This window comes from Cherax quadricarinatus, unplaced genomic scaffold (genome assembly GCF_038502225.1).
Source record: "Cherax quadricarinatus isolate ZL_2023a unplaced genomic scaffold, ASM3850222v1 Contig4084, whole genome shotgun sequence".
Classification (NCBI taxonomy): Eukaryota; Metazoa; Arthropoda; class Malacostraca; order Decapoda; family Parastacidae; genus Cherax; species Cherax quadricarinatus.
In genome coordinates this window covers 7,131-29,043 of record NW_027199110.1, presented here as the reverse complement: position 1 = coordinate 29,043, position 21,913 = coordinate 7,131, and the positions used below count along the sequence as shown (strand labels likewise).

The following is a 21,913-nucleotide window of genomic DNA, read 5'->3' as shown; positions in this document are numbered from 1 at the left end:
CTAAATAAGCTACCATGGCTCCAAAGAAAGCTGCTAGTGCCAAGCCTTTGGTAAAGAAGGTGACAAATACTATTGAATTTAAGAAAAACATCATTGAACAATATGAAAGTGGCATACATGTGGGCAAACTGGCCAGGATGTATAACCAACCCCATACAACCATATCTTCCATCATAGCCAAGAAAAAGGAAATCAAGGAAGCTGTTGTTGCAAAGGGGGTAAATATGCTGACAAAAATGAGATCACCAGTACTCGAAGATGTTGAGAAGTTATTATTGGTGTGGATAAACGAGAAACAATTAGCAGGAGATAGTCTTATGATGTCGATTATTTGTGAAAAGGCTAGGCAGTTGCATGACGATTTGGTAAAGAAATTGCCTGCAACTAGTGGTGATATGAGTGAATTTAAGGCCAGCAAAGGCTGGTTTGAGAGATTTAAAAAGCGTACTGGCATACACAGTGTGATAAGGCATGGTGAGTCTGCCAGTTCTGACACAAAAGCGGCTGAAAAATATGTGCAAGAATTCAGGGAGTGCATAGAGGCTGAAGGACTGAAACCTGAACAAGTGTTGAATTGTGACGAAACAGGCCTCTTTTGGAAGAAAATGCCAAAGAGGACCTACATTACTCAGGAAGAAAAGGCACTGCCAGGACACAAGTCTATGACAGACAGGCTGACGCTCATGTTCTGTGCTAATGCTAGTGGGGATTTCAAAGTGAAGCCGTTACTAGTGTACCATTCTGAAAATCCCAGTGTTCCAGAAAAACAATGTTATGAAGAGTAAATTGTGTGTGTTTTGGAGATCTAATAATAAGGCATGGGTCACGAGGGAAATTTTCGTCGAGTGGTTCAATGAAGTGTTTGGCCCTAGTGTGAAGAATTACCTCCTGGAAAAGAAATTGGATCTCAAGTGCCTCCTAGTAATGGACAATGCACCTGCTCATCCTCCAAACTTGGATGACCTAATTCTGAAGGAGTTTGGGTTCATCACAGTAAAGTTCTTGCCCCCGAATACCACTCCTCTCCTCCAGCCCATGGACCAGCAGGTCATTTCAAACTTTAAAAAACTCTACACCAAAGCAATGTTTGAAAGGTGCTTTAATGTGACCTCAGACACTCACTTGACCCTTAGAGATTTTTGGAAAGAACACTTCAGTATTCTCCATTGCATAAGCCTTATAGGTAAGGCTTGGGAGGGAGTGACTACCAGGACTTTGAACTCTGCTTGGAGAAAATTGTGGCCAGATTGTGTCGATAAGAGGGATTTTGAAGGGTTTGAGGCAAACCCTGATGAGCCTATGTCAGTTGTGAACTCGACTGTCGCACTGGGGAGTTCCATGGGGTTGGATGTGAGTTTAGAGGATGCGGAAGAGTTGGTGGAGGACCACAGTGAAGAGCTAACCACTGAGGAGCTGCAAGAGCATCAGCAGGAACAGCAACAGATTGCAGCTCAGAATCTTGCTGCAGAGGAGGAGGAAGAGAGATGGAAGAGGGTGCCTTCTTCAGAAATTAAGGAGATTTTTGAAATGTGGGGTAGGATGGAAAGATTTATGGAGAAACATCACCCAGAGAAGGATGTTGCAAGCCATATCGGCAACTTGTACAGTGACAGAGTCTTGACCCATTTTAGGGAAGTTTTAAAGAGACGCCAGAAACAGAGCTCTCTGGACAGTTTTTTTGCGAGACAGGAGTCCAGTGACTCTCAAGCTGGTCCTAGTGGCATTAAGAAACAGAGAAGAGAAGTAACCCCAGAAAAGCAATTGGTACCCGAGGTGTTGATGGAAGGGGATTCCCCTTCCATACAGTAATTCATCCAATCAGTCTCCTTCTCCAGTCTTCCATACACAAAGAAGAATTGCCAATAAAGGTAAGTGTTATTCTGTTAATGTTTAATTCATCATGTGCCACTGTATTGTTTATGTACTACATCTATATTTCATGTAAAAAAATTTTTTGTTTTAATACTTCTGGGTGCCAGGAACGGATTGATTGTATTTACATTATTTCTTATGGGGAAAATTGATTCGAAAATCGTCTATTTCGATAATAGTCCCACTTCCAGGAACGGGTTATGGACGATAATTGAGGGACCACTGTATTGTAAATAATAAAATAGCTGTCTGTGTATGTAACATCTACAACATACAGGCCAGCAAGTTGCAGTAGAGAGAATACAGTGGTGCCTCAGGATACGAACAACTCAAAACTCGAACAATTATATAAGTGTATTTATGTAAGTGCTTTTGTAAGAGTATTTTTGGGGGTCTGAAACGGATTAATCTAGAATACATTACGTATTCCTTTTTTTTTTTTTTTAACAAGTCGGCCGTCTCCCACCAAGGCAGGGTGACCCAAAAAGAAAGAAAATCCCCAAAAAGAAAATACTTTCATCATCATTCAACTCTTTCACCTCACTCACACATAATCACTGTTTTTGCAGAGGTGCTCAGAACACAACAGCTTAGAAGCATATACGTATAAAGATGCACAACATATCCCTCCTTATGAGGGAACAAATTCATTCGGTATTGGCACTCGAACATCCTTGTGGAACGAATTAATTTCGTATCCCGAGGTACCACTATATTGGTAAGAAGCATAAAATATCATCCCTAGGTGGGGATACTATACTAAGTATGAGAGAGAAATGTGTTACTGAGTCAGAGGGATTGCATTATATAACTAGATTTCTTTCCACCCTGAATATGGCACAGAAACTTGAAATGAGAGACAATGTAAATTTGATACAAATATGTGAGAGGAATAAGTAAAATTGTAAGAAAGATGTGGAGTGGAGAAGGCCATAAGTGTAAAATATACACTTGTAGAATAGGTCAAAATAAATGCTTTATGATGGTTTGGACACCTTGAGAGGACTGCATGCAGGATAGTCCATACTATCAGCCCATCCTCCTAATCAACTTCTTGCTAAGAACTTCAAATGTATGACTGTGACACTGGAATGAAACATTACACAAATAACCTGCAAGTAAGAGAGAGAAGCTTATGATCTACCCCTATCTCACCTATGCTATTTGTGCCTGAGGTTTCACAATGACAAATCACGTAGGAACAACAATAACCCAACAAAAAGCTGCAGTGCAAATGATCACACAATCCACTACTAGACAACAATCCCCCCACTTTTCAAAGACCTAAACCTATTCACTATACAATACATTCACTCATACTACTGTGCAACCTACATTTACAGAACAATCAATTCTAATATAAAACCCGACCTGAAGTGCTTTCTTGACCACTGGATCAGCTAGCATTTTTAAAACTACAGTTAGAAAACACCTTATCTCCTTAACCTATCCCAGCCTATCATAAATACATATGCATTTGCTCAATATAACAAACATAGGTAAAACATTATAATCAATATATGTATACTTACTCTCAATATCTGTAATCCTGTCAAATGTTAATCATTCAGTTGTGTCCACCTTGATGAAATTTCGATCTGACTTGGACTATTTACAAGTAAATGCCTAAGTCAGACCGGAACATTATCATAAGCTTCTCTCTCCTATGAGAGTTATTTATGCATTGTTCCAGTCATGGCACTGTGCCATTTTGTTCATCACTGGGCTGAAAACATTATGTACTGTGAATGTTCATGTACACCAGTGTATATCTGTTTTCTGTTCAGAATAACACTAATGAGAGGGTAACAGTGTCTCCCAGGATGAAGGCCATCTACCAATCTCCTACTACCTGAGATGACACTGACTGGTACATTAAATATACATTACTACAGTAGTTGAGTGTATGCCATGTACTTCTCCTTACCTTGTGAAGATGTGAGGTTTGCACACAAGCATGGTAAATATCATCCATCAGTTTCTCGAGGTTAGACCAGAGAGAGGCTCGGAACTGTACTGACTGCCCTGGCCCAGGCATGATAGCTTTCCCAGGACCACCTGCATACCAAAACCTCATAAAGTAATGTCATATCAAAATACATAACAAGCATGTTCCAATAATTCATGATATCCTAGGGGAAAGGAAGAGTATTACAAAGTACAGTATCATAATCATAATATAAAAGTATCATAGTGTGATTATATTACAGGCCCCACAAGTATTTCAGCTCAGTCCTGATGGAGCCTTTATAAAGTATACATGTAAATATTTATCACTAGATTTGAGTGCCCAGGGCCTACAAAGATTTTAATTAGGCCTGATTCTGATTAACCAAGAAAGACTAACTATTTAGAAAGCTTTTATTCATGAACATTTTAAACAAAAGAACTTATTTTCTTTTTCTTTTATTAACACACTGGCCATTTCCCACAAAGGCAGGGTGACCCAAAAAAGAAGACTTTCATCATTATCATCATTCACTCCATCACTGTCTTGCCAGAGACGTGCCAACACTGCTCAAAAACTGAAACATATATCCACTCCTCCTTCAGAGTGCCGGCACTGTACATCCCACCTCCAGGACTCAAGTTCGGCTAACTGGTTTTCCTGAATCCCTTCATAAATGTTGCTTTGTTCACATCTCAACAGCATGTCCAGTCATAAAAACCATTTGTCTCCACTCGCTCTTATCTAACATGCTCATGCATGCTTGCTGGAAGTCCAAGCCTATTTTTTTATTTTTTTTATTATCACACTGGCCGATTCCCACCAAGGCAGGGTGGCCCGAAAAAGAAAAACTTTCACAATCATTCACTCCATCACTGTCTTGCCAGAAGGGTGCTTTACACTACAGTTTTTAAACTGCAACATTAACACCCCTCCTTCAGAGTGCAGGCACTGTACTTCCCATCTCCAGGACTCAAGTCCGGCCTGCCGGTTTCCCTGAACCCCTTCATAAATGTTACTTTGCTCACACTCCAACAGCACGTCAAGTATTAAAAACCATTTGTCTCCATTCACTCCTATCAAACACGCTCACGCATGCCTGCTGGAAGTCCAAGCCCCTCGCACACAAAACCTCCTTTACCCCCTCCCTCCAACCTTTCCTAGGCCGACCCCTACCCCGCCTTCCTTCCACTACAGACTGATACACTCTTGAAGTCATTCTGTTTCGCTCCATTCTCTCTACATGTCCGAACCACCTCAACAACCCTTCCTCAGCCCTCTGGACAACAGTTTTGGTAATCCCGCACCTCCTCCTAACTTCCAAACTACGAATTCTCTGCATTATATTCACACCACACATTGCCCTCAGACATGACATCTCCACTGCCTCCAGCCTTCTCCTCGCTGCAACATTCATCACCCATGCTTCACACCCATATAAGAGCGTTGGTAAAACTATACTCTCATACATTCCCCTCTTTGCCTCCAAGGACAAAGTTCTTTGTCTCCACAGACTCCTAAGTGCACCACTCACCCTTTTCCCCTCATCAATTCTATGATTCACCTCATCTTTCATAGACCCATCCGCTGACACGTCCACTCCCAAATATCTGAATACATTCACCTCCTCCATACTCTCTCCCTCCAATCTGATATCCAATCTTTCATCACCTAATCTTTTTGTTATCCTCATAACCTTACTCTTTCCTGTATTCACTTTTAATTTTCTTCTTTTGCACACCCTACCAAATTCATCCACCAATCTCTGCAACTTCTCTTCAGAATCTCCCAAGAGCACAGTGTCATCAGCAAAGAGCAACTGTGACAACTCCCACTTTATGTGTGATTCTTTATCTTTTAACTCCACGCCTCTTGTCAAGACCCTCGCATTTACTTCTCTTACAACCCCATCTATAAATATATTAAACAACCACGGTGACATCACACATCCCTGTCTAAGGCCTACTTTTACTGGGAAATAATTTCCCTCTTTCCTATGTACTCTAACTTGAGCCTCACTATCCTCGTAAAAACTCTTCACTGCTTTCAGTAACCTACCTCCTACACCATACACCTGCAACATCTGCCACATTGCCCCCCTATCCACCCTGTCATACGCCTTTTCCAAATCCATAAATGCCACAAAGACCTCTTTAGCCTTATCTAAATACTGTTCACTTATATGTTTCACTGTAAACACCTGGTCCACACACCCCCTACCTTTCCTAAATCTTCCTTGTTCATCTGCTATCCTATTCTCCGTCTCCATACACTTTACCAGGTATACTCAGCAGACTTATCCCCCTATAATTTTTGCACTCTCTTTTATCCCCTTTGCCTTTATACAAAGGAACTATGCATGCTCTCTGCCAATCCCTAGGTACCTTACCCTCTTCCATACATTTATTAAATAATTGCACCAACCACTCCAAAACTATATCCCCACAAGAATAAGAAGAAGAAAATTGTCAAAGTGGGAAGTCTGAATGTGCGTGGATGTTGTGCAGATGATAAGAAAGAGATGATTGTGGATGTTATGAATGAGAAGAAGCTGGATGTCCTGGCTTTAAGTGAAACAAAGCTGAAGGGGGTGGGAGAGTTTCAGTGGAGAGGAATAAATGGGATTAGGTCAGGGGTTTCAAATAGAGTTAGAGCTAAAGAAGGAGTAGCAATAATGTTGAAGGATAAGCTATGGCAGGAAAAGAGGGACTATAAATGTATTAATTCAAGGATTATGTGGAGTAAAATAAAGATTGGATGTGAAAAGTGGGTTATAATAAGCGTGTATGCACCTGGAGAAGAGAGAAGTGTAGAGGAGAGAGAGAGATTTTGGGAAATGTTGAGTGAATGCGTGGGGAGTTTTGAATCAAGTGTGAGAGTAATGGTGGTTGGGGATTTCAATGCTAAAGTGGGTAAAAATGTTATGGAAGGAGTAGTAGGTAAATTTGGGGTGCCAGGGGTAAATGTAAATGGGGAGCCTTTAATTGAGCTATGTGTAGAAAGAAATTTGGTAATAAGTAATACATATTTTATGAAAAAGAGGATAAATAAATATACAAGGTATGATGTAGCACGTAATGAAAGTAGTTTATTAGATTATGTATTGGTGGATAAAAGGTTGATGGGTAGGCTCCAGGATGTACATGTTTATAGAGGGGCAACTGATATATCGGATCATTATTTAGTTGTAGCTACAGTTAGAGTAAGAGGTAGATGGGAAAAGAGGAAGGTGGCAACAACAAGTAAGAGGGAGGTGAAAGTGTATAAACTAAGGGAGGAGGAAGTTCGGGTGAGATATAAGCGACTATTGGCAGAAAGGTGGGCTAGTGCAAAGATGAGTAGTGGGGGGGTTGAAGAGGGTTGGAATAGTTTTAAAAATGCAGTATTAGAATGTGGGGCAGAAGTTTGTGGTTATAGGAGGGTGGGGGCAGGAGGAAAGAGGAGTGATTGGTGGAATGATGAAGTAAAGGGTGTGATAAAAGAGAAAAAGGTAGCTTATGAGAGGTTTTTACAAAGCAGAAGTGTTATAAGAAGAGCAGAGTATATGGAGAGTAAAAGAAAGGTAAAGAGAGTGGTGAGAGAGTGCAAAAGGAGAGCAGATGATAGAGTGGGAGAGGCACTGTCAAGAAATTTTAATGAAAATAAGAAAAAATTTTGGAGTGAGTTAAACAAGTTAAGAAAGCCTAGGGAAAATATGGATTTGTCAGTTAAAAACAGAGTAGGGGAGTTAGTAGATGGGGAGATGGAGGTATTGGGTAGATGGCGAGAATATTTTGAGGAACTTTTAAATGTTAAGGAAGAAACAGAGGCAGTAATTTCATGCACTGGTCAGGGAGGTATACCATCTTTTAGGAGTGAAGAAGAGCAGAATGTAAGTGTGGGGGAGGTACGTGAGGCATTACGTAAAATGAAAGGGGGTAAAGCAGCTGGAACTGATGGGATCATGACAGAAATGTTAAAAGCAGGGGGGGATATAGTGTTGGAGTGGTTGGTACTTTTGTTTAATAAATGTATGAAAGAGGGGAAGGTACCTAGGGATTGGCAGAGAGCATGTATAGTCCCTTTATATAAAGGGAAAGGGGACAAAAGAGACTGTAAAAATTATAGAGGAATAAGCTTACTGAGTATACCAGGAAAAGTGTACGGTAGGGTTATAATTGAAAGAATTAGAGGTAAGACAGAATGTAGGATTGCGGATGAGCAAGGAGGTTTTAGAGTGGGTAGGGGATGTGTAGATCAGGTGTTTACATTGAAGCATATATGTGAACAGTATTTAGATAAAGATAGGGAAGTTTTTATTGCATTTATGGATTTAGAAAAGGCATATGATAGAGTGGATAGAGGAGCAATGTGGCAGATGTTGCAAGTATATGGAATAGGTGGTAAGTTATTAAATGCTGTAAAGAGTTTTTATGAGGATAGTGAGGCTCAGGTTAGGGTGTGTAGAAGAGAGGGAGACTACTTCCCGGTAAAAGTAGGTCTTAGACAGGGATGTGTAATGTCACCATGGTTGTTTAATATATTTATAGATGGGGTTGTAAAGGAAGTAAATGCTAGGGTGTTTGGGAGAGGGGTGGGATTAAATTATGGGGAATCAAATTCAAAATGGGAATTGACACAGTTACTTTTTGCTGATGATACTGTGCTTATGGGAGATTCTAAAGAAAAATTGCAAAGGTTAGTGGATGAGTTTGGGAATGTGTGTAAAGGTAGAAAGTTGAAAGTGAACATAGAAAAGAGTAAGGTGATGAGGGTGTCAAATGATTTAGATAAAGAAAAATTGGATATCAAATTGGGGAGGAGGAGTATGGAAGAAGTGAATGTTTTCAGATACTTGGGAGTTGACGTGTCGGCGGATGGATTTATGAAGGATGAGGTTAATCATAGAATTGATGAGGGAAAAAAGGTGAGTGGTGCGTTGAGGTATATGTGGAGTCAAAAAACGTTATCTATGGAGGCAAAGAAGGGAATGTATGAAAGTATAGTAGTACCAACACTCTTATATGGGTGTGAAGCTTGGGTGGTAAATGCAGCAGCGAGGAGACGGTTGGAGGCAGTGGAGATGTCCTGTTTAAGGGCAATGTGTGGTGTAAATATTATGCAGAAAATTCGGAGTGTGGAAATTAGGAGAAGGTGTGGAGTTAATAAAAGTATTAGTCAGAGGGCAGAAGAGGGGTTGTTGAGGTGGTTTGGTCATTTAGAGAGAATGGATCAAAGTAGAATGACATGGAAAGCATATAAATCTATAGGGGAAGGAAGGCGGGGTAGGGGTCGTCCTCGAAAGGGTTGGAGAGAGGGGGTAAAGGAGGTTTTGTGGGTAAGGGGCTTGGACTTCCAGCAAGCGTGCGTGAGCGTGTTAGATAGGAGTGAATGGAGACGAATGGTACTTGGGACCTGACGATCTGTTGGAGTGTGAGCAGGGTAATATTTAGTGAAGGGATTCAGGGAAACCGGTTATTTTCATATAGTCGGACTTGAGTCCTGGAAATGGGAAGTACAATGCCTGCACTTTAAAGGAGGGGTTTGGGATATTGGCAGTTTGGAGGGATATGTTGTGTATCTTTATATGTGTATGCTTCTAGACTGTTGTATTCTGAGCACCTCTGCAAAAACAGTGATAATGTGCGAGTGTGGTGAAAGTGTTGAATGATGATGAAAGTATTTTCTTTTTGGGGATTTTCTTTCTTTTTTGGGTCACCCTGCCTCGGTGGGAGACGGCCGACTTGTTGAAAAAAAAAAAAAAAAAAAAAAAAAAAAAGGAATACACCAAATGGATAATTAGGTTACTTTAGGTTAGAATGGGTTGAGTTGAGTTGGGTTGGGTTGGGTTGGGTTGGGTTGGGTTGGGTTGGGTTGGGCTGGGCTGGGCTGGGCTGGGCTGGGCTGGGCTGGGCTGGGCTGGGCTGGGCTGGGCTGGGCTGGGCTGGGCTGGGCTGGGCTGGGCTGGGCTGGGCTGGGCTGGGCTGGGCTGGGCTGGGCTGGGCTGGGTTGGGTTGGGTTGGGTTGGGTTGGGTTGGGTTGGGTTGGGTTGGGTTGGGTTGGGTTGGCTTGGTTTGGTTTGGTTTGGTTTGGTTTGGTTTGGTTTGGTTTGGTTTGGTTTGGTTTGGGCTAGGTTGGAGTGGGTTAGGTTAGGCTAGGCTAGGCTAACTTAAGGTGATGAATGCCAGTTCAGCCACATGTCCATTCAGTGAAATGTTTGTCAGTGAAGTGTCTGTTCGGTAAAATGTCCTTTGGTGAAATGTCCATCAGCAAAGTGTCCATCAACCAAATGTTCAGGAGCCATATTTCCCCCAGAAAAAAAAAGTAAGGCTACACAATCATTGACCCATTAATTAAATTTACCCACACTAGTTGAATCCCAACTGTATGTAGTCATGCCTAGTGATGTATGTCCCATGTGGAACATTTATTTAATACTGTACTGTATCTGCATGCAGAAGAATCCTGGAGGCAATAGTATACTTTAGATAGGGCTGGGCTTTGAAATGAGCTGAAACAGGATACCAGGATTTAGCTTGTGAATGAGCTGAGGCAGGATAACAGCACTTAGCCTGTAAAGGAGCTGAGGTAGGATAATACCTCTTAGTCTGTAAATGAGCTGAGATAGGATAACAGCTTGAAGCTTTTAAATAACATGAGTTAAGAAAACAATTCTTTACTGTAAATGATCTTAGGTAGGATACCAGCTCTTAGAAACCTGAAACAGGACAGTAATTCTTAGACTATAAATGTACACAAACAAACCTGAGATATTACTAAAAAAGTTACTTTAAGTAACTGTAAATCTACACAAACAAACCTGAGATATTATTAAAAAAAAGTTACTTTAACCCTTAAACAGTCCAAACGTATATATATGTTCACTCGCGCAGCGCCCCAAATTTTTTGAGGAAAAAAAATCTTTTCTTTTAAAAGAAAAAAAGAGCATATGGTACCTAGGCATCCCCAATTATTTTAATATGGAACACAGTGAGTGCACACACCCATTCTCTCATGTCTAGGTGACTCAGGCTTATTGTGGCAATGTTGAATGAATGACAAAGAAAACGTATATATACGTTTGGGGTGCTACGCGCGTGAACGTATATATACGTTTGGACCGTTTAAGGGTTAAGTAACTGAACATGTTTATGGACAATGCTCAACCTTAAAGGGCTATGTAGCACCTGGGAAATGGGAAGCAATCAGGCTTGATCCAAGGGGAGGATAGTTCTAAGTCTTTGGATCAAAATCCCTTTACTAGCAGCATAGAAATCCCTCCCCATTCTTGAAGGAACCAGAAGCCAGAAGTAGCTGACCTGTGTCTGATTTTGAAGCTCCATACCCCGGTCCATCATGACAACTGCTTGTTTTTCAACATCTGAGCGTGCTTGTCGCACCAGCCTCTGATCCCGCTCTAGCACTTCCAGTCCTGTCAGATCCACATCTCGACCCAAGTGATCTGCAACATAAGAAAGGAGAACTGCAGAAGGGCTACTGAACACTTTAGGCAGTTCCTACTCACACCTATCCACTCTTACCCATAAATATGTCTATAAATGTAATGGAAGCTTGTAATTGTTTTACACGATGGTAGGATTGCTGGCATCTTTTTATTCTGTCTCATACACATGCAAGATTTCAGGTACATCTTGCTACTTCTACTTACACTTAGGTCACACTACACATACATGTTTATTTCCTCTTACCTCCATGGGGAAGTGGAACAGAATTCTTCCTCCGTAAGCCATGCGTGTCGTAAGAGGCGACTAAAATGTCGGGAGAAAGGGGCTAGTAACCTCTTCTGTATATATTACTAAATGTAAATGGAGAAACTTTTGTTTTTCCTTTTGGGCCACCCCGCCTCAGTGGGATACGGCCGGTTTGTTGAAAGAAGAAGAAGAAAATGTAATGGAAAAACCAATCTAACAATAACAAACAAATTTAAGTTGAAACATCACTAGAATCTAAAAAACATAAAAGCAGTCAGTTTCTAACAATCTTAACAGCCACACTGAACCCTGTTAGTGGTTGTAGGTTCTGGAGATGATCTTGTCATTGCCCTGTCTTACAAGCCTGGAATATCACTGTCATTAACAATAGGTGAGATTGGCAGTAACTGACAGATACTTCTGACACTCCTCAATCAACACAGTAAATTCTCAAAGTTGATATTTCTTTACTCCCCCCACCCAAAACAAAAATTGGCCCCAAGTAATGGAACTAATATATATAACTGACAAAAAAAGAAAAGCCTAATACATATAAACATTAGGAATATGGAAAATTAGAATGATTTTACTAGATGATTAATTAATACTTTTTTATGGTTGATTTTGACAAAATAAATACCATATAATATGCAGCAACTTGCCAAGTAAATATTAATCTAGTTAATGGATGATGAATTTAGTTTAATAATTTGCAAGAAAAACTATTAATTATTAAAAGAACTTAATACATTCCAACCTAGTTCACTGAGGCTAATTGCAGCCTTGGTAATATCCCTGGGTTCACTTGATAGCTGTTGCTGCAACCTCTGTGACAACATCAGACAACGGATGACACGTCTCAGAAGTTCACATGTCGCTTGAAGTCGGCCAAGAACCAGTGTGTGTCTCTCTACTCTCTGGTACGGATCCACCACCCTCACTCTTAACCGCTCTACTCCAGCTAACAATGTCTAAGATAAAGAATAAACCACTTAATTAAACACAATAGATGGGAAATCAACGAGTTAAAATGGTAGTACAGTGGACCCCCGCTTTTCGATCAGCTCCCAATGTGACCAATTATGTAAGTGTATTTATGTAAGTGCGTTTGTACGTGTATGTTTGGGGGTCTGAAATGGACTAATCTAATTCACAATACTCCTTATGGGAACAAATTCGTTCAGTACTGGCACCTGAACATACTTCTGGAATGAAATAATATCGTAAACTGGGGGTCCACTGTACCTCCTTATTTCAGCATGATATAATGTTTGCACAGAGATGGGTGACAGTTATACATGCAGTAAGAGGATGGTTGCTCTCTACCACTTTCCTTGAATGAAAGAAATGAAAGACTGGGAAAGCAGCAAATAACAACTACTTAGGAGAACTGAGAAAATCTAAAGTATATGAGTATATACAAGAAACTTGTTTACTGATTTAAATGACCTGGATTGGGATATTGGCAGTTTGGAGGGATATGTTGTGTATCTTTATACATATATGCTTCCTAACTGTTGTATTCTGGGCACCTCTGTAAAAACAGTGATTATGTGTGAGTGTGGTGAAAGTGTTGAATGATGATGAAAGTATTTTCTTTTTGGGGATTTTCTTTATTTTTTGGGTCACCCTGCCTCGGTGGGAGACGACCGACTTGTTGAAAAAAAAAAAAAATTTAACCATACCGGTAAACTCCCGCCAACACAGAGACCCAAAAAAGACAAATATTTAGGATCGTTCATTAAGTAACTATATTTTCAAAAGTGCAAAGACATCATGCAAACCTGATGCATATATAAATAACTCATTACAATTGTAACAAGATATAAATATGTAAACAGTTCATTTCCAGTGTAACTTGTTCAGCTATCATAACTTTGCAGCCCAGTCCCTGGACTCATTATGTGTCTCTGTAATCTTTTGACTACCACCTACAGGATGGGTATGGGGGGCATAATAAAGATATTAAACTAACATGGATATCACAATTTAATTAATCCCTCAAACTGTATAATTTTCACTCCTTGAAAATGCTGGCACTGTATTTTCCACCACCAGGACTCAAGTTATGGGTGATATGAATTTACATATTTCAAGGAGGAAATAAACAGATTTATTTTGTTGTTAGGAATCACCAAGTGCGACACACAACACCTTGTAATGGATGACGTGTGGTGATATTTGCCATCCGTCTTGACTCCCTCTGATCATATGGAGATAGGCATTATACTCCTCCAACAGGGCCATGAGTGATGAAGGGTTTACTGTGCTAGTGAAATCTAGTGTTTTCTAATATTCATGGAGTTGCAGAGTGGATGAGTTAGCTAAGATAAGTAGCACTGGACAATACACTGAAGCATTTTTCTTACAACTGGAACAGGTGAAGACACTCTTCAGCCTTCATCATCTTTCCCTCCATCTCTTCCTCATGTGGCCATCAAGTACAGGTTCATTAGTTTCACTAACCAGGCCATCAGTCAGTTAGGAAGCCACTAGGTTAGCGAGAAAGTGATCAAGAAACAAAATCTTATTTCTTTTTGTTCTACATTTAGAGAAAGGGGGGAAGGCATTATGACTCATAAGGATCATATAGTGCTTTGAGGGGAAATGGAGACAATGAGATTTGATCCAAGAAAAGGGAGGGAGGCTCCAGTTCTTCTGATCATAAGTCCTTCACCTGCATGAGGGTCACCTTCCTTGAAAGGAGAAGAGGGGACAGAATAGCAAATTATTCATGTAGAAGGGCTAAATCTGTGAAGGTCATGTAGCCTCTGGAGAATGGAAGGTAATCAAATTGAATCCATGGAAAAGGAAAGTAGTTCCAAGTCCTTGGATCAAGAGCCTTTCATCAACCTCAAGCCCAGTTAGATACATATAGTAAGAGAGTAGATAAGAAGTAATGCCAAAACTTGTATGCCTTGACATTCATCTGTAAACCCACAAGGTCACCTCAACATAGGTGTAAAAGCATAAATTGTTCATACATCCATAGCAACATGTGCAACAAGTACTGTACATTCATGACAGGGTACACATTATCTACTGCAGGGTGTACAAAAACTTCAGTTCTTACCTGGATTCTGGTGTGCATAGTATTTAGCACATCTTCCAAAGTCTCCACTCCTGTGGCCTGAGACAGGAGATCCTCGTAGTGACTACCAACCTGACTTTCAATCTCACGCTCCAGTCGATTGATTCCTATCAAACAATGAATATTGCACATCAACAATATCCCAGTAATTAATTTTTATAGTGGGCCTAAAGAAGATAAATTATGTAATATCAGTCACTCGCGAAATGGTTATCGGTATCAGCATAAACTTGAATACTGGTGTCAGTATCAGTGGGTATCAGCTAATTTTGCTGGTATAGGTATCAGCATTGACAAAAATTTTACCATTGTCCCAAAGCCAGCTGCTATTGTACATTTCTGACTGATCAAGCTACTGGAGCTTCAGGGAGTGATTGTATTGTACTGTGAGCATCCTGATGAAGCAGTTTACAGATGGTTCACCCAGCAGTGTGATGCAGGAAATACAACAAAAGCTTGAAGCTGAGTGACTGACTTCTAGCTTGGAGACCACTAATTGTAAAGTCAATTTTTTTGTTTTTTTGGTACACGTTCACTCAAGTACAATTATCATACACAATAACCCTAAAGAAGTCAAAGTGACTTATTTTCACTGGGGTCTTTGCATTAACTTATTTAAAGCCTAGCAGTAAATTACTGCAGAAATCAATCATGATTATAATCTTACATGTTAAAACAGCTAAGTAACTCAACTGTATGAAAATCAGTTACGATTAAAGGAGATACAATAGTAATAAAGTAAACTGAGTTATTTACATTAACATTCAGGAGAGGATAAGCTTATAATAATAGCTACACCAATGTTAACTATACAAAAAATCACTCTCCTGCCTTTCTGTAGCTTCATTCATCAGAGTCTGTGTTTCAAAACTGAAAGCTAGGCATAATATTAACAGAAAAATAAAAAGATAAATGGTGAACCTTAAGTGTACATATAGCTAGTAGTGAATCATCTTCATATTGATGAAAATGGCCCGCACTGAAGAGGTTTGGCAAATAACACTTTGACCACTAGAGGAGACTGTGCTAGGAAAAAAGGTACTGTAAGAAAGGAAAGGCTTTCAACTCTGGTATGTCCTAATGTAGATGGTAGATACAGAGAAGTATAACACTAGGTAAAGGTGAAAAAATCTTAAATTGTCAGTAACATACCTGAGGGCTCTGCATACAGAGCATCTCTTCTGTGTTCCACGTTTTTGTTGGTTTTCAAGTGAGCCATTGTTCATTATGTTCAGTGCCTTACTGCTTATCTGCTGTTTTTGTACAACAGTTGTGTAAGGGAAGTGCAACAAGTACTATATTTTAACCCGTAAACGGTCCAAACATATATATACGTTTTTTCAACATTTGAGAGTATGTAAAAAAAGTAGATCTTTTTGTTTTTCTACATTTGAAAATGTGCAAAAAAACTTTGATCTACTTTTTTTTTTGTTATTTTTTATTATTATTTTTATTATCACACTGGCCGATTCCCACCAAGGCAGGGTGGCCCGAAAAAGAAAAACTTTCACCATCATTCACTCCATCACTGTCTTGCCAGAAGGGTGCTTTACACTACAGTTTTTAAACTGCAACATTAACACCCCTCCTTGTTATTTTTGAAAATATGTAAAAAAAACTTAGATCTACTTTTGTAGCACTACACATGTGAACATAGATCTGCTTGGACCGTTTACGGGTTAAGGGAAGTATTGTAGGCACTGTATATTTATTTTACTTTTGTATCTATTTTTTAATGCCTAACTGTATTGAGCACTTAATATGTGATAGTATAAACATGTTATCAGGCATTTAGAATTTTTCAATAATTAAAAATCGCTCTTTTCCACACACCAGCAATTTTCACTTACCATACGATGTCAAAGCCTAAGAGCTGTACAAAAGGGGCCCTCCTGTAATGGACAATTCAACCAATGTATGATCTAATTAGGGTATTTTTACATATACTGGCTCCAGAAATCTTTTTGTAAGAGTTAACAGTTGTGTTATGGATTTAACAACACTGCGTGTGAATAATTACTGTACATGAACAAAATACAAACCTAAAGTAAGTTTATTCAGTTGCTCTGCAATAATGACACCCTGAACCAACTGGCTGGCATGCTTTTGAACATCAAAGTCATCTGCCAAAAACGGTGAATACGTATCTGAAAAAATTAATACTTCGTATTAAAGCACAGCATTCTAAAGCCAAACAATATCTTGCATTTATTCTTGCATATATTTTGTATAAGAACATAGAACATAAAAAATGAGGAACACTGCAGTAGGCCTGTTGGCCTATACTAAGCAGGTCCTTCACAATCCATCCCACTAACAGAATATTTGCCCAACCCAATTTTCAATGCTACCCAAGCAATAAGCTTTGATAATCTATCCACCCATGCACAAGACCCACTCAAATCCAACCTCTCTCACTCATGCATTTATCCAACTTAAATTTGAAACTACCCAAGGTTTTAGCCTCAATAACCCGACTAGGCAGACTGTTCCACTCATCAACTACCCTATTTCCAAACTACCACTACCTATAATGCTCATGAGGTCTGTTTTTGCTCTCAGAATGACATAACATCAATCATTTATCACTCCACTTACTCAACCTATGCTAGTTTTATATTATTATTATTATTATTATTATTATTATTATTATTATTATTATTTAATATTCACAAAGCCCAAGCTCAATTCTATCCTAGTCTTCATGTAGAAAATATGTCATTTGAAATTCTTACTTTGCATAAGACTTTTGTATCATCTATAAACATATCCATATATTTACAGTTATTTCTGGTAAACCACTTAGATAAATTAAAAACAATATTGGTACCCCACAAAAACATGTTTTTCTTCCTATCACTGTACACATTTTGTTTTATTCTTTCTTCTTTTTATAGATCATGTCTTGCAGTCTTAATTTCCTGTTATTTCTTTGCATGTTCCCATCAACCCTTTTTTTACCTAACTTAATAACTTAAATGCAATATTTATATATACATATAAATATTACAGTCTAACACACTCATATACTAAAGATATAAGGAACCTGCAGCCTCAGTGCTTTATACACAGTAGCAAGTTAATAATGCACTCTCATTAAAAGCATGGTTTAAAACAGAACAAAAATGTTATCTTGCAAGACTCTGAGTTGGCCATCAGAAATATCCTTCACTAGAATCAACTAACAACATTTTTTAATAAATTCATAGATTTTATTGCATTCTATCATCAACTGTAAACTGCTGTGCTTTATTGTATGTATATGAAATTTGAAAAATAAATGGATCCAAAGGCAAAATGAACAATGAACTTTTAGGTACAATAACAGAAACTAAATGTTGTACTCTACTCACTGTCTTCTTGAAACTCCTGGAAAACTGTAGTTGCCATTGCTGTGACACAGCTGCAATAAGATAACTATAAGATAAAGAACTCATAAGAAAAGCACAATTACTAAAGAAAAATTCCTAACTTGGTATCCCCTGCCTTCCCCTTAACAATGTCTAATCAATGTCTTAATAGCTAATATACACATCACTGTTTAATATACAGGAGGGGTCTTGCTTTACAGCACCTCACTTTACAGCAGTTTTCAATTATACCCATTCTACTTTCATTCAGGCTTCCTACAATAAATATATTCACCAATGAATACAGTGGACCCCCGCATAACGATTACCTCCGAATGCGACCAATTATGTAAGTGTATTTATGTAAGTGCGTTTGTACGTGTATGTTTGGGGGTCTGAAATGGACTAATCTACTTCACAATATTCCTTATGGGAATAAATTCAGTCAGTACTGGCACCTGAACATACTTATGGAGTGAAAAAATATCGTTAACCGGGGGTCCACTGTATAAGCTAAGGATGAAAATATTTCAAGGTAAGTAATGTGTGTTTCACTTTACAGCGATTTTCATTTTACAGTAGCAGCCCGGAACTTAACATGCTGTATAAGAGGGATAGTCCTGTACAGGAGTAGCCTGGAATCTAACCTGCTGCATAAGTGAGGCCCTCCTGTACAGCAGTAGCCCAGAACCTAACCTGCCATATAAGCAGGGCCCACCTGTACAGCAGTAGCCCAGAACCTAACCTGCCATATAAGCGGGGCCCACCTGTACAGCAGTAGCCCAGAACCTAACCTGCTATTTAAGCAGGGTCCTCCTGTATGGCAGTAGCCCGGAACCTAACCTGCTGTATAAGTGAGACCTGCCTGTATCAAGTGTAACTTGTTTCTCCAGACCCAGTCAGCATTCATGCTCATGCATTATTGTATTGTCATCACACCTGTATATTTCTACCACCCAATAATTATTATAACCAAAATTGTCTATCCAGTCAAGATACTATTTCTTCATGTGACATATTAGAAATAATTAATTAAGCCTTTAAGTTACATTAATAATAATTAAATAAATGAATGAATAAATGAATGAATAAATGAATAAGAAAATATAATAAAAATAATAAAAACAATAATAATAATAATAATAATAATAACAAAAACAATAATAATACTTAATAATAACAAAAACAAGAATAATAAATAATAAAATCATCATCATCATTCTTTGTCATCAGTTTATTTCACAACTTCAAAGAGGCATTAGAATAACTTACCAATGTTACTTCTTACATGTAAAACTGTCTAGTTACGTAAAGCATTTTTACACTGCAATTAAATGTGTAATCTAAAAATGCATTTTTGCATAAAAATAAATTTTTGCAATTCTTATGCAGTAACACATGCATATTAACTTAGCATAATTGTTAGGGTTATTCTTTAATTTATAATAACCCAATAAAACCAGGAAAAGAGAGCTAAACCCAGAGGGACTATATAGTACTCAGGGAATGTGAGATTGTCATAATAATAGTTATAATAATTATAATTATATAATTATAATCAGTATCATAATCATAATTAAGCACTAAGCCCACAAGGGTCTGGAGTATACCTGGAGAGGATTTCGAGGGTCAACACCCCCACAGCCCGGTCTGAGACCAGGCCTCATGGTGGATCAGGGTCTGATCAACCAGGCTGTTACTGCTGGCCACATGTAAACCAATGTATCAACCACAGCCTAGCTGATCAGTTGCCGATTTTAGGTGCTTGTCCAGTGCCTTCTTGAAGACAGCCAGGGGTCTGTTGGTAATCCCCTTTAATGTTTGCTGGGAGGCAGTTGAACAGTCTTGGGCCCCTGACACTTATTGTGTTCTCTTAGCGTACTTGTGGTGCCCCTGCTTTTCAATGGGGAAATGTTGCATCTCCTGCCGAGTCTTCTGCTTTCATAGGGAGTGATTTTCATGTGCAAGTTTGGTACTAATTCCTCTAAGATTTTTCAAATGTATATTGTCATGTATCTTTCTCACCTGTATTCCAGGGAATACAAATCATGGGACTTCAACCTTTCCCAGTAATTTAGGTACTTTATCATACTTATGTGTGCTGTGAAAGTTCTCTGTACACTCTCCAGATCAGCAATTTCACCTGCATTGAAAGGGCAGTTAGTGTACAGCAGTATACCAGCCTAGAGAGAACAAGCGATTTGAAGAGAATAATCATGGGCTTGGCATCCCTAGTTCTGAAGGTTCTCATTATTCATCCTATCTTTTTTTCTAGCAGATGAGGTAGATACTAGATACATTGTTGTGGTCTTTGAAGGCAAGATCCTCCGACATCATCACTCCCAGGTCCTTCACATTACTTTTTCACTCTATTGTCTGGTTAGAATTTGTTGTATACCCTGATACAGTTTTAACTTCCTCAAGTTTTCTTTATCTGAGTAGCTGAAATTTCTCTCCATTGAACTTTATATTGTTTTCAGTGGCTCATTTGAAGATTTGGTTGATGTCCGCTTGAAGTCTTGCAATGTCTTCAATGGAGGTCACTGTCATGGCAATTCAGGTGTCATCCACAAAGGAAGACACAGAGCTATGGCTTACATCTCTGTCTATGTCAAATATAAGGATGAGGAATAGGATGAGAGCGAGTACTGTGCCTTGTGGAACAGCTTTTCACTGTAGGTGCCTCAGACTTTACTCTATTTACTACTACTCTGTATCACACAGCATTGCACTACTCGACAGAGCCAAACATCTGTTTACGTTTTATAAAACATACAACCTACATACACCACGAAATAAATATTTCTTATGCAAATTTTTGGGGATATCAAAAATAATACATTCTGCTTGTGTAACATGCCGGGGTCAATCAACAGTACTGATCAGAACTAAGCACTAAACCCACAAGGGTCATACAGTCAACAGTTTTGTCTCATATGACAATCCAAATGGAAACAAAGACATTTTAGTTCCATATCTACCAGTGGTAGAGTAAGGTTATCCTAGGTTCGTTATGATATATTACTTTTATTATTTACACACAAAATAGTATATGAAAGATATAACAAAATTATTGTATAATTCAAACTATAATTAATAGCCAAAATCCGCCGAAAAAAATTGTCTATTCAGGTTGGATCAAAGTAAGAAAATGGTATTATTATTATTATTATTATTATTATTATTATTATTATTATTATTATTAATATAGGGAGCACTAAACCTGTAGAGATTATATACAGCACCTGATGGGAGAGAAGGTACTCAAGGTTAATTCAGGGAAATGGAGGACAGAACCAATTACCTAGATCAAGAGCCCCTCACCAGCATCAAGGAACCTCCCTTGAGGGGAGGAGACGGTAAATTCAATTCCTTGGATCAAGAGCCCCTCACCAGCATCAAGGCACCTCTGAGATTACATAGCATCTTATTTCCCCCTCTACCATTCACATAAACTAATACAAACATTAACAACCCTCACACACTCAACTACAACCTTCACAACAATATATGGAGAGGAAATATGGTCGTATAATATGTCTGGTATATACGAGCCAGAATCAAGTTCCAAGTTGAACTTCACTAAGTGTCACATCAGCAGATCATAGATGCTAGACACCTCAGAGTGTAAACACTGACACACACATTATTATTATTATAATCAAAAAGAAGCGCTAAGCCACAAGGACTATACAGCACTGACACACACAACAAACACTATATAAAGAGAATTAGAATCTTTAATGAGTAAACTTTTCCACCCAAAGGAGATATACTTTATGTTTTGTTTCTCATCCGATTCCATTCATATCACCTATGTATTTTATTATAAGTATTATGTTTTGATATTATTGTTAAGAAAAAATATGACCAGATTAGTAATATTTATTTACTACCAATACATGTACATGTACAAGGTACATTAGTACATGTACAAGGTATACAGACCATAGCTGACATC

General features: G+C 38.7%; 1 protein-coding gene across 1 annotated transcript; it reads right to left on the bottom strand.

Annotated features, from left to right (window-relative positions):
• Nucleotides 1-10,490: 10,490 nt before the first annotated feature.
• Nucleotides 10,491-21,588, bottom strand: LOC138852108 (conserved oligomeric Golgi complex subunit 5-like). Its single transcript, XM_070081768.1, has 7 exons — nt 21,449-21,588; nt 17,956-18,005; nt 16,645-16,749; nt 14,585-14,709; nt 12,269-12,482; nt 11,119-11,261; nt 10,491-10,517 (listed from the first exon to the last, which is right to left on the bottom strand). The coding sequence occupies exons 2-7, from the start codon at nt 17,990-17,992 to the stop codon at nt 10,491-10,493; spliced, it is 651 nt and encodes a 216-aa protein (XP_069937869.1). The 5' UTR covers nt 17,993-18,005; nt 21,449-21,588.
• Between the last annotated feature and the right edge of the window lie 325 nt (nt 21,589-21,913).